This window comes from Ursus americanus, chromosome 16 (assembly GCF_024610735.1).
Source record: "Ursus americanus isolate L20-20 chromosome 16, mUrsAme1.1.p, whole genome shotgun sequence".
In the NCBI taxonomy this organism is placed as follows: Eukaryota; Metazoa; Chordata; class Mammalia; order Carnivora; family Ursidae; genus Ursus; species Ursus americanus.
This window is the reverse complement of record NC_142142.1, coordinates 62,424,072-62,439,818: the sequence shown is the minus strand read 5'-3', so window position 1 is coordinate 62,439,818 and position 15,747 is coordinate 62,424,072. Positions and strand designations below refer to the sequence as shown.

At 41.7% G+C, this 15,747-nt stretch overlaps 1 protein-coding gene across 6 annotated transcripts in view; it reads left to right on the top strand.

The window, feature by feature from the left end:
- Positions 1-15,747, top strand: part of DYNC2H1 (dynein cytoplasmic 2 heavy chain 1) — a 288,892-nt gene that overhangs the window by 257,540 nt on the left and 15,605 nt on the right. For 3 of the 6 annotated variants that reach the window (XM_087868490.1, XM_045797655.2, XM_045797653.2), the window contains 3 exons: positions 7,209-7,318; positions 8,247-8,328; positions 10,320-12,956. In XM_087868490.1, coding sequence (XP_087724616.1) covers positions 7,209-7,318; positions 8,247-8,328; positions 10,320-10,832 — 705 coding nt within the window. In that variant the 3' untranslated portion in view covers positions 10,833-12,956. The other 3 variants (XM_045797656.2, XM_045797654.2, XM_087868492.1) reach the window with 2 other exon arrangements.

Below are 15,747 nucleotides of genomic sequence, written 5' to 3'. Positions count from 1 at the left end.
AAATGGCATAATTTTAGGTTAGAATGCGAATTAAAGATTTAACTTTTTTTCCTCAAACATGAAGCCGTTTTTCCCCAACACAATTTATTGAGGGAATGAAATATTTTTTCCATTCCCCAGTGATCTGTGATGCTGCCTTTATAAAATATTAGATTCTTATTTTTTTCTCATTTTGATCAGAGATGGAAGTTCAGCTTCCTTTTGTATAGATACATGATATACTTCATAAATGTGTGTGAACACTTGAAGGGAAGGGGTTTTTGTTTTTGTTTTTTGCCTGTGGTATACAACTGATGCTTTTCTTTTGCCTTCGAGTTCATCTCAAAAAGTTTATTATATGAATTTAATTTTGTTATAGCAATGATATAGATGTAATTCTATACTTACTGATTTCATTACTGGTAACTAATAGCTTTAGCCTCTGACTTTTACATCCTTGAAAATCTTAGTTTTGACTAATATGTAAATTAGTTGAAGAACATTTTTGAGTAATGTTTAAAAGAAGAGGTACAGTTGTTTATTTTCTGAACTCTAGCCTACATAAAAGTGATACCTAGTTGTATTCACAAATGAACGGTAATAAGTTGATATAAAATTTTTCGGGGGGAGGCGCCTGGGTAGCGCAGTCGTTAAGTGTCTGCCTTCGGCTCAGGGCGTGATCCCGGCGTTATGGGATCGAGCCCCACATCAGGCTCCTCTGCTGGGAGCCTGCTTCTTCCTTTCCCACTCCCCTGCTTGTGTTCCCTCTCTCGCTGGCTCTCTCTCTCTCTCTGTCAAATAAACAAATAAATCTTTAAAAAAATATTTTTTTTTTCAGGGAAAAGCCTTTTCCTTTAAAATTCTGTATCTATTGGTTCATATAGGAGTAGAACTCTCATGAAACATTTTTCGTTTGTGGCTTTCCACTTAACACGTTTTTAAAAAAGTGAAGTATAATTGACATACAACATCTGTTAGCTCCACGTGTGCATCGTAGTGAGGTATGTCGTAGAGACGTACCTGACGTGACATCACATGGAGTGTATGTTATACATGACATAACGTGTTCAAATATGACTATACATTGCATAATGATTCCCGTAAGTCTAGTTTCAATCTGTCACCATACAAAATCATTGCAATATTATTGACTATATTCCCTGAGCTGTACAACACATACCCATGAGTTATTTATTTCATAACTCTGAGAGTATACCTCTTAAACATCTTTACCAATGTTGCCCATCTTCCATAACTTCCCCGCTATGGTTAACCAGCTGTTTTTTTCCTATATCTGTACATCTGTTTCTGTTTTGTTTTATCTGTCTCTTTTGGTTTTTAGATTCCACATAGAATTAAGACTGTATTGTATTTGTCTTTCTCTGTCTGATTTGTTTTACTTACCATAATACCTTCTAGGTCCACCATTGGTTTTGCAAATGGCAAGATTTTATTCTTTTTACTGGCTGAGTCATATGTCATTGTGTACACACCAAATCTTTACCCATTCATCTGTTGAAGGACACAGACTGCTTCAGTGTCTTGGCTATTATAAATAGTGCAGTAATGGACATAGGGGTGAATCTATCTCTTCAAATGGGTGTTTTCATTTTCTTTGAGTAAATATCCGTAGATGGAATTGCTGGATTTTACAGTATTTCTATTTTTAATTTTTTGAAGAACCTCCATCCTATTTTCCATAGTGGTTGTACCAGTTTGCATTCCCACCAACAGTGCACGAGGGTTTCATTTTCTCCACATTCTCGCTAGTACTTGTTACTCTGTCTTTTTGATGTTAGCATTCTGGCAGGTGTGAGGTGATATCTCATCTGGTGTTGATGTCCATGTCCCTGATGGTGAGTGATGCCGAGCATCTTTTCATGTGTGTGTCTGACCATCTGTATATCTTCTTTGAGAAAAATGTCTATTTAAGTCCTCTGCCCATTTTTAAAATCTCTTCTCTGGTACTAAGTTATATAAGTTTTTATGTGTTTTGAAGATTAACCCCTTATCAGATGTGTGATTTGCACAGATCTCCCTTTCAGTAGGTTGCCTTTTCGTTTTCTTGATGGTTTCCTTCACTGTGCTGAAGCTTTTTATTTTGAGGTAATTCCATTTCTTTATTTTAGCTTTTGCTGACCTTGCTTGAAGAGACTGGTCCAAAAAAACATTGCTAAGAGCTTCCTACCTCAGTTTGTTTCCCAGAGTCCACAGTCTCTCATGGTTCATTCCCCCTTCTGTTCACCCCCCCGCCTTCATTCTACAAACTGAGGGCTACAGAGGGGAGGGGGGTGGGGGACGGGGATAGGCCGGTGATGGGTAGTAAGGAGGGCACGTACTGCATGGAGCACTGGGTGTTATACGCAAATAATGAATCGTGGAACACGACATCAGAAACTAAGGATATACTGTACGGTGACTAACATAATAAAAAATTGTCATAAAAAAGCTTCCTGCTTATGTTTTCTTCTAGGAGTTTTATGGTTTCGGATCTTACATTCAGGTCTTTTATCCATTATGAATTTATTTTCACATATGATGTCAGAAGGTGGTCCAGTTTCCTCTGCTGCTTCAGGAGCGGCCTTTTCCCCGTTGGGTGTCCTGTCTCCGTTGTCCTTTGATGGACTGTGTAAGCCTGTGTTTATTTCTGGGCTCTCTGTTCTGTTCCATTGATCTGTGTGTTTACCCCTGTGCCAGTAGCGTCCTGTTTTGTTACTGCAGCGCTGTAGTGTATCTTGCAGTGTGGGATTGTGATACTCCAGCTGTGTTCTTTTTTCTCAAGATGGCTTTAGCTGTTTAGGGTCTTTGGTGGTTCTGTACAAATTTTAGAATTATTTGTTCTAGTTCTGTGAAAAAATACTGTTGTATTTTGATAGGGATTGCATTGAATCTGTACATGGCTTTGGCTAGTATAAACATTTTTAACAATATTCTAATCCATGAGCATGGTGTATCTTTCATTTATTTGTGTTATCACTAATTTCTCTCATCATGTCTTACCATTTTCAGAGTACAGGTCTTTTACCTGCTTGGTTAAATTTATTCCTAGGTATTTTATTCTTTTAGATATAACCATTAAGTGGGATTAATTTCTTAATTTCTCTTACAATTCATTATTAACTATAAAAATGCAACAAATTTCTGGGTGTTAGTTCTGTGTCCTGTGACTTTAATTAACTCATTTATAGTTCTAACAGTTTTTTGGTGGCATCTTTAGGGTTTTTTATATAAATCATGTCATCTGTAAATAGTGACAGTTTTAAGTCTTCTGTTCCAGTTTGGATACCTTGTATTTCTTTTTCATGCCTAATTGTTGTGGCTAGGACTTCCAGTCCTTTGTTGCATCAAAGTGGCAAGAGTAGACTTCCTTGTTTTGTTTCTGATCTTAGAGGAAAAGCTTTCAGCTTTTCACCATTGAGTATGATGTTAGCTGTGGGTCTGCCATATATGGCCTTTATTATGTTGATAATGTCTTCCTTCCCTCTCGGTCCAGTTGCCCTTAAACCACTGTTTCCTTGCTGGGTCCCAGGGTGGGTGAGCCAGAGAGAGGCCCCTCAGGGATATTTCCCCCACTGCGGGTCTTCACATTGGGAACGAGGTTCCTGTCATTACTGTGTCTCCCATCTCTTCTCACCTTCTCTGTGTGGTCTCTTTGTGGTTTCTTGTTTGTCGTGCAGAGCTTTTCGATCAGTTTCCAGCTCTTCTTCAGGAAGGGTTACTCTGTGGGTACAGACAGGTTTGTGTGTCCGTGGGAGGAGGTGCACTCGGTCTTATGCCACCACCGTGGACGGTCTCCATTTAATACTTTTTATCGCAGTTATTTGTGCATGTTTTATCTCCTCTAACAAGATAATAAGCTCTTACTTTCTGTAAATGCTAAGTGACTGAATGCATGCCATTTTTATTCATAAATTCTGCTTCATCACTAGCATATTTTTTGATAAAATATTGCAACATTCTTAAACCATCCTGTATTGCCTTGGAAAAATCTTTTTTTTATTTTTAAGAGTGGAAGGCAGAGAGAGAGGGAGGGAGGGTTGGGGGAAGGGCAGAGGGAGAGAGAGAATCTTAATCAGGCTCCATGCCCAGCACGGAGCCTGACATCGGGCTCAATCTCACTACCCTGAGATCATGACCTGAGCTGAATTCAAGAGTCAGATGCTTAATGGCAGAGCCACCCAGGTGCCCCAGGAAACTCATTTTATTTGTCTTTTAATAAGGGAACTATAGTAGATGATCTCTGTGGTTCACTCAGTTAAGAAGTTTTACTTCCCATAATTCTGAATCTGTGTGTACGTGCACGTGCGTGCGTGCACACTCAGCAGTCAAAAATTTACCCAACGCTTTATTTGCTTAACTCCCCAATTACATTTATTATACATCATTTGAAGAATTAGAGGTATACAGCCTCATAATCATAAGAGAGGCATGTAGGTGTTATGTTCAGTCTCAGACCTAATCCTTTAAAAAGAAAGTGGCTGATAGCCAGCAGCAAAGAAAAACACTTACTGAGAAATATTTTAGCTAATATGCCTACAACTTTGCTGAAAGCCCAATCCATATATGCATACTGCTGATCATTAAAGATTGTACTACTTAAGTCTTTATTTCTATTCTTAAAAATGACTATAAATGTTTTTAAAATACCTTTACTGTCTTAGAACAGTTTTAGTTCACAACAATTGAGGTGAAGGTACAGACGTTGGGACATTGCGCATACACCCCTGCTACCACATCCACGTCGCCTTCCTCATCCTCATCCCTCACCAGAACGGTACTTTTTTTTAACCAAGGATGAACCTACATTGACCGGTCATAATCACCCAGTGTCCACAGTTTACCTTCAGATTTGCTCCTGCTATGTTACGTCTGTGGGTTTGGACAAACGTATAATGATACGTACTCATCATTCCAGCATCATAGAGTAGTTTCACTGCCCTCAAACTCCTCTGTGCTCCGCTGCTCCACCCCCTCCTCCCCCTCCCTGCTAACCCCTGGTCTTCTTCCTGTCTCCATAGTTTCACCTTTTATATTATTGGAATCCTGTAGTAATGTCGCCTTTTCTCCTTGCCTTCTTTTTTTTTTTTTTTTTTTTTTTTAAAGATTTTATTTATTTATTTGACAGAGATAGAGACAGCCAGCGAGAGAGGGAACACAAGCAGGGGGAGTGGGAGAGGAAGAAGCAGGCTCATAGCGGAGGAGCCTGATGCGGGGCTCGATCCCGTAATGCCGGGATCACGCCCTGAGCCGAAGGCAGACGCTCAACCGCTGTGCCACCCAGGCGCCCCTCTCCTTGCCTTCTTGAACTCAGTATCGTGCGTCTCTTCGTGGCGTGATAGCTCATTGTTTCGGTGTATTTATCCCTCACCTACTGAGGGACGTCTTGGTTGCTTCCCAGTTTTGATGGTCATGAATAAAGCTGCTGTAAACAGGTTGAAATGTAATTTTTTAAAAAATATGCTTCACTGTGTTTTTCACTATGAAGTTTGCTGTTCAAAGACAACATACATATTAAGTAAGAGAATCTTTGTTATTTAAACTTCATCTTATCAAATATGCCTTTGTTTTAGTCTGCCTTGAAGCGTAACAGACAAAAAGTTCCCCCCACCATGGACTAATAAGAACATTTGGATCATAGAAGCTTTTCCTTTGGTTACTAATTTTATTAATTCAGACTTAAAGTAAAGATCTGATGGTCAGCCACCCTTTAGTTGTTAATTAATTTGAACATGTGCATATGTCCGTTACTGGCAACAACTCTTTTGAAATTTTTTAATTAAAATTTAATTTTAAGAGGTTAATGATAGTATTAATTTGAAATATGTACGCGTTAAATATTATAATAAAAGATCACACAAACATAATTTGTTAGCTATGTTTAGCTAATGAAAATAGGCAGATAATAAAAATATTTCATAGGGAGTAAACAATGAATAATTTAAATATCCTTTATTGAAAATAGGTACTGTATAGAGTGTTACTGTTTTAAAGGATAATATCCAAGAAGAAATCATCATAGTTTGTTAAAAAGCTCTCTTTTAAGTTGTTTCTCCTCTTTAAATACGCATATTATCAACTGGTATTAGGGACACGGGACCATTTTTGCTGCAGGGTAGGAGGACTGGTCAAAGGCATTAGGACGTTAATGCAAACACAGTAGCTTTGGAGTTTCTCCTCTCCTGCGCCTGGCTGACAGACGTCCGTGCTTGGGTGGATAACGGGGTGTTTCAGCACATGAAACGTCGCTTTTCTGTACAGTAATAAATTAAGTAAACGCAGTGTTTCCTAGCCTTTATAAATCATACGAAATGAATGGCTGAGTAGATGACAATTGTGCGGGTTTGTACCAGCCGACGTTACCATGGCAGCGTGTCTGTGCTGCAGCTGGACTGACAGACTGACGCGGAAATCACCGGTAAGTTACGTTTCCCTTAAGGCGCTTCAGCACCTGTACGGAGTGTGGCACAGAAACACACCACTTAGGGCAGCTCGTCTGTCTGCCGCGTGTCCGTGTCCTCGCCTGTGAAAGGAGGAGGACACTCCTCCCGGCGGGGGAAGGATTGGCTAATACGCGGGAAGCACGTATGTAGTCAGTGTTGTACAAGGCTTCGTCGTTTTGTTAGTTGTTCCACATGGCAATTTCTTATTAAACTCATAAAACATGCCTAGTGATGACGTGTATCTCTCCACTGGGATAGAATGGGTTTATAAAATGCCAGATGAGAAGAAAAGACTGTTCAAAAACACCTTTTCACAAAGAGCCCTTTGTTCTTGGACGTTACCCTCCACCGTAATAACGCTTGATTCCGTGAGATGGCACATTTGCAGCAGACCCGGAACTGGCTCCATTCTCAGCTCATCTTCCGAGCGCACTTCGAGCGGTGGCTTATCACGAGAAGTGCCAGTCCCAGCTGAAATGTTACATATTCGATTAATTTTCATATTTTAGACTTTTGGAGCAGATTTTTACCAGCAAAAGTTTGTGCAAGGAAGCTGTTTTTATGATGGATGGATAGATGAATGTTATATCCAAAAAAAATTACAATAGACCTCACACGATGTAAAATAGAAACCTTTTTTTTTTTTTTCCAGGCACTATTTCAGAGCAACTGGAAATGGTGTAACTTTCTCACTGAACATGACTTTTATGTAAGAGTTCTTTAGTAGATTTGTCTTCCAAATTTACAAAGTTTTTAAATGGGTGCGTGTCTTACTTCTTCCCCATCCAGAGCTGGGTAGAGAGAGCTGAGAAGCAGGCTCTTCTCTCTGATACACTTGACCTGTCCGAGCTCTTCCACCCAGACACATTTCTCAACGCCCTTCGCCAGGAGACGGCAAGGTGAGCAAGGTGAACTCCTGACGTGTTTGTCCCTCTGCTTTGGATCACATTCCCTTCGTTGGCAAGAAATAAACTTATTATTGAATTAAGGGAGATGTGTTATTTCCTAATACTTGACATTTCTTAACACGGTGAACTTTTAGTTTAAAAAGCATTGCTTATAATTATGATGTTTTCATTAGAATTGAAAAAGGTGAAATTTAATTTTTTAAAATGTTGACGATCTGGTTGTGGCTACCGTCTGACGGGGTTGGCGGAGGTGCGATGGAGCTGCCTGTAGTTAAAGGCGTTAGCGTGAAATAAAAGCAAGCCTGGAATTTCTCAGTCACACCAGCCACATGGAGTCACCCGTGGCAACCACTTTGCACTGCACGAAAGCATTTTTCTTTTTGCAGACATTTCTGTTGGACATGCTGACCAGGCGTCCTGGTGGGGTGCGGGGTATGATAGTTAAGATCAAGCTCTTTTTTTCGTAACACACTTGGATAATCATATTGTATGGACTGATTTTTTAAATAAATTAGAATGTAATAAAAGATGCTTGGAAAAATAAACTGAACTAAACTTAGTTCTGTGTTGCTTTGGGGGGATTTCAGTGTGTAGTGCCTGAGGATTGTTTCATAAATATCAGTGTTTCAGTTCAACTAATAGGCATTTACGGCACACTTACCACGTGACGGTCCGATCAGAGATTGTGAAAATGAAACCGCGAGGCCGCGTGTGCTCCAGGAACAGCACGTGGCGCAACCAGTTAACTTTACAGACTTGGCATGAGGTCTGAGATGCTGCACATTGTTTAAGAAATCTGCTTGCTTGCACATTGTAAATATTTCAGTTGCAAACGAACAGGAGTATGTCTTCCGTTACTATTTGTATTTTAATTCTGGAGGATTCTTCCTTTCTGACAGTGGATGCTTTTCTGTTACAGGGCGATGGGCTGCTCTGTGGATAGCCTTAAGTTTGTAGCCTCGTGGAAAGGTCGGCTGCAAGAAGCAAAGCTGCAGATAAAGGTAGTACAGTAATTTCTGATGCTTATCTAAGTCTAAAAATAATATTACCAACTCTGATAAAGGCTCTGAAACCCCAATCTTTTTAGTATAAGATCAGCAGAAATAGATTGTATTTCCAGTGTGAAAAGACAAAGTGAAGATTTAGGATGAAGCAACTTGGACAAAACAAAATTCTAATGCAAAGATAAGAATGTTAGGGACACAACATATTTAAAAATGTAACTTTTGGTAAAAAAAAAAATGATACAAATCTTGAAGTTCAGTTAGGTTTCCTGCTCTAGAATTCAATTCAGTAAATATTAAGTATATAATAAAGCATGTATAAAGTATAGTTTATGAAAAATAGACCAAGTCTTGTCCTCAGGGAGTTTACAGTTTGTGAGTATATTAGTTCAGTGTTAAATTCAAGCCATCTGTGTTGGGTTTTTTTAAAGATTTTATTTATTTATTTGAAAGAGAGAGAGAATGAGAAGGGGGGAGGTCAGAGGGAGAAGCATACTCCCCACTGAGCAGGGAACCTGATGCGGGACTTGATCCTGGGACCCTGGGATCATGACCTGAGCCAAAGGCAGACTCTTCACCTACTGAGCCACCCAGGTGTCCCCAAGATGTATGTGTTTAAAAAGAAAAAAGTCAAGCCATCTTCTGCAGCATAAATTTTTCTCTGGTAGCTTTCCTGTTAAAAATCCATTTTATAATAATAAATAACAGTAGGTAATCACGCATATGTTAATAACAAAACCAGTTCACCGTGTGCAGTGGAAGCCCTCTCCCCAGTGACGGCCGCCCTCCTGAGTAGCTGGAGAGCGTTCTGGCCTTTCTTCTTTCCTGTCCGCGCGTGGAGACCGCCTCTCCGCCTTCCGCTGACCTAACCCAGCAGGTGTGGTAGCGGGCTGTTCGGCCCGTCCCGCTGTTGGTCTGTCTTAGGAGAGTGGAATGTTCCCCATCCTAAGTCGACATCACGTATAATTCAGTCTTTATATAAATTAAACATAAGACTATAGTTCTTCAACTTAGGTAACCTTAGGCAACTGGCTTTTCAGAAGTTCTTTTTACATAGTTGTAGTTCCCAGTTTAGCAATTTTCTTTTCATTACTACTTCATGACGTACTATATAATTTATTATGTGTATTTGTTGTCTGTCTTATTCCACTGGAATGTAAGTCCCGTGAGAGTAGTCATTTTTTTGTGGTTTCATTGTATCCCAAATACGTCAAACGATAGCAGTTTCGTAGTGGGCGCTCAGGTATGCCCTTGCTGGGTTGTGAGTTTGGGCCTACGAGAGGAGAGGCACTGTGTAGGGGCATCTGTAATGGTACTCTCGTGAGCCAGAATCTCTTCATTAACGACAAGCTGGCTCTTTCTGTAGATAGCTCTAAAATTCTCCCCTGAAGGGAACGGAATTAGAACGGTTTTCTTTCATCCCGTGGCATGTTATTTTAACCTGAGCTCTAACCTGTAAGAACTCCATCTCTATTGCTGCTGGTCACACACTCTTGCCCAGTGGTTAAGGAAAGAGAGGGGATGCTTATCATCCAGGAGCCCTGCCCTGGACCACGTTGTGTGGTCTCCGGCAGCTTGAGCCCCACGTATGGTATGTGGCCTCATTCTGCAGATTCACAGTGGTAGAAACAGCAAGGGAAATGAGTTACATTCCGAGTCAAAGTGTGTTCATATTTCCAGAACTATGTTGCCTCTGTTCTACAAAACGGGAACAAAACTATTTACAACCAGAAAACCCCAAGCTTTTATGTCATGTTTTGTAGATTGGGGGGGGGGGGGAGGGGAAGGCTGACAGTTAGTAAAACAATATTCTAATTTTAGTTCTCCAAAAAAGAACCTTGTGACTTTAAGCAGTTAATGGAGTAATCTGAGTCCTTGTCTCATTTATCAAGGGATTTAGGGTCACTTTCCTCAGACACGTATTGTAAGGCTCTCTGGGAACACACGTGCACGGGAGGGTGTGTATTTTTCATTATTTCTCCTTGCAGCTCTGCTACCCTCGACGGAATTCAGCCACTGACATGTTCAGGCAAAGGCTGCAGTTCCCCAGACCAGCCGACATCTCAGACCCGCCAGCCCCGCGCGAGCACACGTGCGCATGCCGATTTGCGGGCCCTGAAGCGCGGTGCTCTCCGGTTCCCGCTGCCGTCACCCATCGGTGGCTCGTGAGCCGCGGTGGCGACGCGTGGTGCCGGGACCGGCCTGCGTCAGGCTCCTCGGGCGCTCGCGACTCCGGGCTCGCCCACGGCTGGGCCCCCAGCCGTCCCCCTGATGCCGAGGCCACCACACACCGAAGGCAGAAGACAAGTCCTCGGCCAGCTCCGCGCGGCTGCTGCGCCGCGGTTCCTGGGGCTGGTGGAGTCCTGTGTCTTCCTGAGGCTTTTCTCCGGGGTGACACGCTGCTATGCTCCTGTTGGCCCAGTGCCTGTGGCTCTGTGGCTGGGTGCTTAGCTCAGTACTCTTGTAAATGGAAGGGGAGCCTGCGGAATTCTTCATTTTAACGTCAGGAAATCCATTTGCCTGGAGACTAGGTAGATCCTCCAAGCTCTTTTTCAGCAGTAAAGGAAGTGTTTGGACCGCCTTCTTTCGTTCCTTCCTTCAGAGAACAACTACAGGGGCGTCTGGGGGGCTCAGTCAGGGAAGCGTCTGCCTTTGGCTCAGGTCATGATCCCCAGGTCCCAGGATCGAGTCCCGCATCAGGCTCCGGGCTCAGCAGGGATCCTGCTTCTCCCTCTGCCTGTTTCTACCTGCCGCTCCCCCTGCTTGTGCACTCTCTCTTGGACAAATAAATTTTAAAAATCTTTAAAAAAAAAAAAAAAGTAAGAACTAATGTTGAAACAAGGGTAACCTTTGTTGATACCATTCTCATCCCTGATATTTTATTATACAAACGATAGAGTATTACTTTTTGACATTCTTACATTTTAGTTTCATTCTTGGGAATGATGAGGTCTTTAAATTCCACAGATGGCTTTTAAATGTCATGACAGGGTAGTCGTAGAGGGTGCAGAGAGAAGAGGGGAGATTCAGGTGTTTCTTATAAGTGGCAGGTCTGGGCAGTTTGAGGGATAGGGGAGGCTGGGGGAGCCCAGGATGTCTGTCAGAGTCAGATGTGCCAACAAGTCTCTCAGCACCGCTCCTCGTTAGAAGAGAACAATGACGTGTTTCTGTCTTGGGATCCTCCAATGACATGGTCAAGTTGTGGCACTGTCACCAAGAACTATGTTTACAAATTTCCGGGCAGACTAATTCAGCTTGAAACTTGATGAAATTTCTAGAAGAGGCCTTCAAATGTCTTACCTAGAGAGATTCTAGCACCGAAATGAGCAGGTACTCTGTAAATTTTAACATTTTTTCAAGGCCAGCATGCTTTATCAACTCTTAAATTGCCCAAGTATCATCGTGTCAGTGCTGTAGTAGAAAAAATATTAAACAGGAATTCAACAGTTCCGTTTTTATACCAGCTCTCTCACTAACAAGTTGCTTATCTTTTCTATGGTATAGCAATCTTACTGTAGAATGAGCTATTCAAAAGTATTTGTCAAGGCATACTGTACTGTTACTGCCTCATACGTACGCCACTCCCTGAAGCCCATTCTCTGCTAAACTCTAGTAGGCCTTCCAACATAAAGTATTCTCTTGATTCTAAAATGCTATAGCACTTTCATTTAGCGTTTGATAAAACCTAAAGGTACCAGGTAATATTTATAAGATCGTTCTGTATTGGGGCCCTGGGTGGCTCAGGTGGTTAAGCGTCTAACTCTTGTTTTGGGCTCAGGTCATGATCTTGGGGTCGTGGGATTGAGCCCCACCTCGGGCTCCACGCTCAGTGGGGAGTCTGCTTGAGATTCTCCCACTGCCTCTCCCCTGCTCAGGTGCGCACTCTCTAAAATAAGTAAAACCTTTAAAAAAAATTGTCTATTTTCATCAAGTTCACATTATGAGACTATGGATGCGGCTCTGAATACAAAGTCCTGACTTGACCTTTGTTGCCTTTAGGTGAACTCAGGGTAGATGAACAGTGCAGAGACTAAAAGAATAAACACTTTTAAAGGAGACTAAAAGAATAAACACTTTTAAAGAAGAAATGTGGAACTAATATCAAAATAGTTATATTTTTATTTTCATAATTCCCTAAATGTACACTAAGCTTAACCTAGAGAAAGAGATTAACTCTTCATTATTCTCTCAGCTCTGCGTGGCATGTCACGGATGCTTTACCTTCAACTTTCTGAGCTTTGCTCTTTTCTTTAAAAAATGACGTCAGAACCCCAAGCAGGGACAGACAGTCTCCCTTAATTATGCTCTTCTTTCACCTTCTTGGAGAAAGACTAACTTTTTGGCATTTTCCATTATATTTCTAACAATCTAATACCGACATACCTGCAGTTGTAACTAAATACATTTTAAGCATTTATTTCTAAGCTACCTGCTAAATAAGCAGCACAGACATAAAGAAGTCCTGTGAACGGTGGCCCAGGTCTTCACCTTCTTTAGTCTCAGATTCAGAGGACAATCCCCTGGCGTCCATAGTCAGGAGGGTACGTGCTGCCCTCCATCGTTCGCTAGTACACGGAAGCTCCTGACGTTTCAGGCTGGACGTGGGTTTCAGTGGTTTGCTTGTTTCCCTGACAGATGGGCGGCTTGTTACTGGAAGGCTGCAGTTTTGATGGAAGCCAGCTCTCCGAGAATCACCACGATTCTCCCAGCGTGTGTCCTGTCCCCCCTTGCTGTGTGGGCTGGATCCCCCAGGTAATACAGCTCCGCTGTCGGGATAAGACAGTCTTGGTCTCGGCACTTTTTATTTTCTAATCTCACCTGCGTTGGAACAAATTTAGAGTCAAAATATTGTGTCCTTTATGATTTTTAAAATGTATGGGGCATTTTAAGATCTTTCATTTTGTTATGGAAAGAATAGCGTTATAGTCTTTAATTTCTAAGTAATGTGTATCCTGCTAAGAAAAAAAGCCTTTAATGATAATATGGATTACCATGTATTATGTTCCTTTATTTTCCTAGTTAGCCATGCAGGCACTGACGGTGTCGACAGGTTAATACACATCTGATTTCTTTCGTACTGCGTCGCTGCTGGGAATAGGCACGTGAAGAAAGCAAGTCTTTCATTCTGTTCTGTTTTTAATGTGAGCACGGTTGACACACAATGTTACATGAGTCTCAGGCATACAACACAGCAGTGCTGTGCTCGCCACAGTGGAACTGCCATCGGTCCCCGCACCACACTGTCACAGTGCCGTTGACCGTATTCCCACGACTCATGCCCCAACTGGCAGGCTGCACCTCCCACTCCCCTCACCTGCTTTGCCCATCCTCCCGACCCCCACATCCTCTGGCAACCTCCAGATGGTCTTGCGTGTTTATGGGTCTGTTTCTGTGTTGGTTCATTGGTTGGTTTCTTAGATTCCACACAGAGATGGAATCACATGATGTTTGTCTTTCTCTGACTTCTTTCACATGGTGTAACACCCTCTCCGTTCGTCCCTATCGTCATGAGTGGCAAGGTCTCATTCTCTTCTGCGGCTGTGTACACGTGTATGTATGTAGACACACGCGCCGTCCGTCCGTCCGCTGTGCTCTGTCCATCATCAGCCACCCTAGCGTGCACCGAGGCTGCGTCCACGTCTTGGCTGTGGTGAAGAGCGCAGCAGTAGACACGGGTGCGTGTATCTTCTCAAGTTAGCGTTTTTATTTTTCTTGGGTAAATACGCAGTAGTGGAATTCCTGAATAGTTAACGGTAGTCCTACTTTTAATTTTGTAGGTAACCTCAATACTGTTCTCCACAGTGGCTGCACCAATTTGCACTCCCAGCAACAGAGCGCGAGGTTCCTTCTTCTCCACATGCTCACCGACACCTTTGTTTCTTGTCTTTTTGATTCCAGCCGTTGCGACGGGTACAAGGTGATGTCTCATTGTGATTCTTTGATGCTAGTGATGTTGAGCGTCTTTTCATGTGTCTCCATCTGTAGGTTTTCTTGGAAAAATGTCTCCTCAGATCCTCTATCTGTTTTGTAATCAGATTGTTTTTGGGGGTTGAGTTGTAGAAGTTATTTGTAGATTTTGGATATTAGTCCCTTATCAGACATATCATTGCAAATATCTTCTTTCATCCAGTAGGTGGCCTTTTTGTTTTGTTGATGGTTTCCTTTGCTGTGTGGAAGCTTTTAATTTTGGTGTAGTCCCAGCAGTTTATTTTTGCTTTTCTTTCCCTTGCCCTAGGACACGTGTCTAAAAATATGCCGCTAAGGCCCGTAACAAAGAGCCCTCTGCCTGTGTTGGCTTCCAGGAGTTACGTGGTATCAGGTCTCACGTTTATTTCTGTGTATGCTGTAAGACAGTGATTTCATTCTTTTGCAGGTAGTGGTTAAGTTTTCCCAGCACCATTTATTGAAAAGATTATCATTTTTTAATTGTGTATTCCTGTATCCTTTTTCATAGATTAATTGACGATATGAGCAAGGGTTTATTTCTGGGCTTTCTTTTCTATTCTCTTGGTCGTTCTGATTACTACAGCTTTGCAGTATATCTTAAAATCTGGGATTGTGATTCCTACAGCTTTCTTCTTCTTTCTCAAGGTTGCTTTGGCTATTTAGGGTCTTTTGTGGGTCCATACAAATCTTAGGATTATTTGTTCTAGTTCTGTGAAAAATGCTGTGGGTATTTTGCTAGGGATTGCACTGAATCTACAGATTGCTTTGAATAGCACGGACATTTTACTGATACTAACTTTTCTGACTCTTGAGTCTGGTATGTCTGTACATTTGTTTGTGTTGTCTTGAATGTCTTTCATCAGAGCTCTGGGTTTTACATGACTCATATTTTACCTACGTGGGTAAGTTTTTTCTTATTTTTTTCATTTGGGTGCAATTATAAATGGAAGTGTTTCCTAAGTCTCTCTGCTACTTTGTTATTAGTGCATAGAAATGCAACAGGCTTCTGTATATTCACTTTATATCTTGCAACTTTACTGAATTCATTTATTTTTAATGGTTTTTTTGGTGGAGTCTTTTTAATACCATGTCATCTGCCAACATTGACAGTTTTACTTCTTTACCAATTTGGATGCCATTTATTTGTTTCTCTTGTCGGATGTGGTTAGGACTTCCAGGGTTAGTTTGAATCAGTGTGGCAGGAGTGGACTTCTTGTCCCTGATCTTAGAAAAAAGCCCCGTTTCTCACCATGGAGTATGAGGTTAGCTGTGAGTTTGTCCTGCAAGGCCTTTATTATGTTGAGGTATGTTCCCTCTAAACCCCCTTTTTTTTAATCAGGAGTGGATGTTGATTTTTTTTGCTTTTTCTGCAGCTATTGAGATGATCCTGTGATTTTTAGCCTTTGTTATGTTACTGTGGTATATGACACTGAATGATCTCAGATCATTGAACCATCCTCGTGTTCCTGG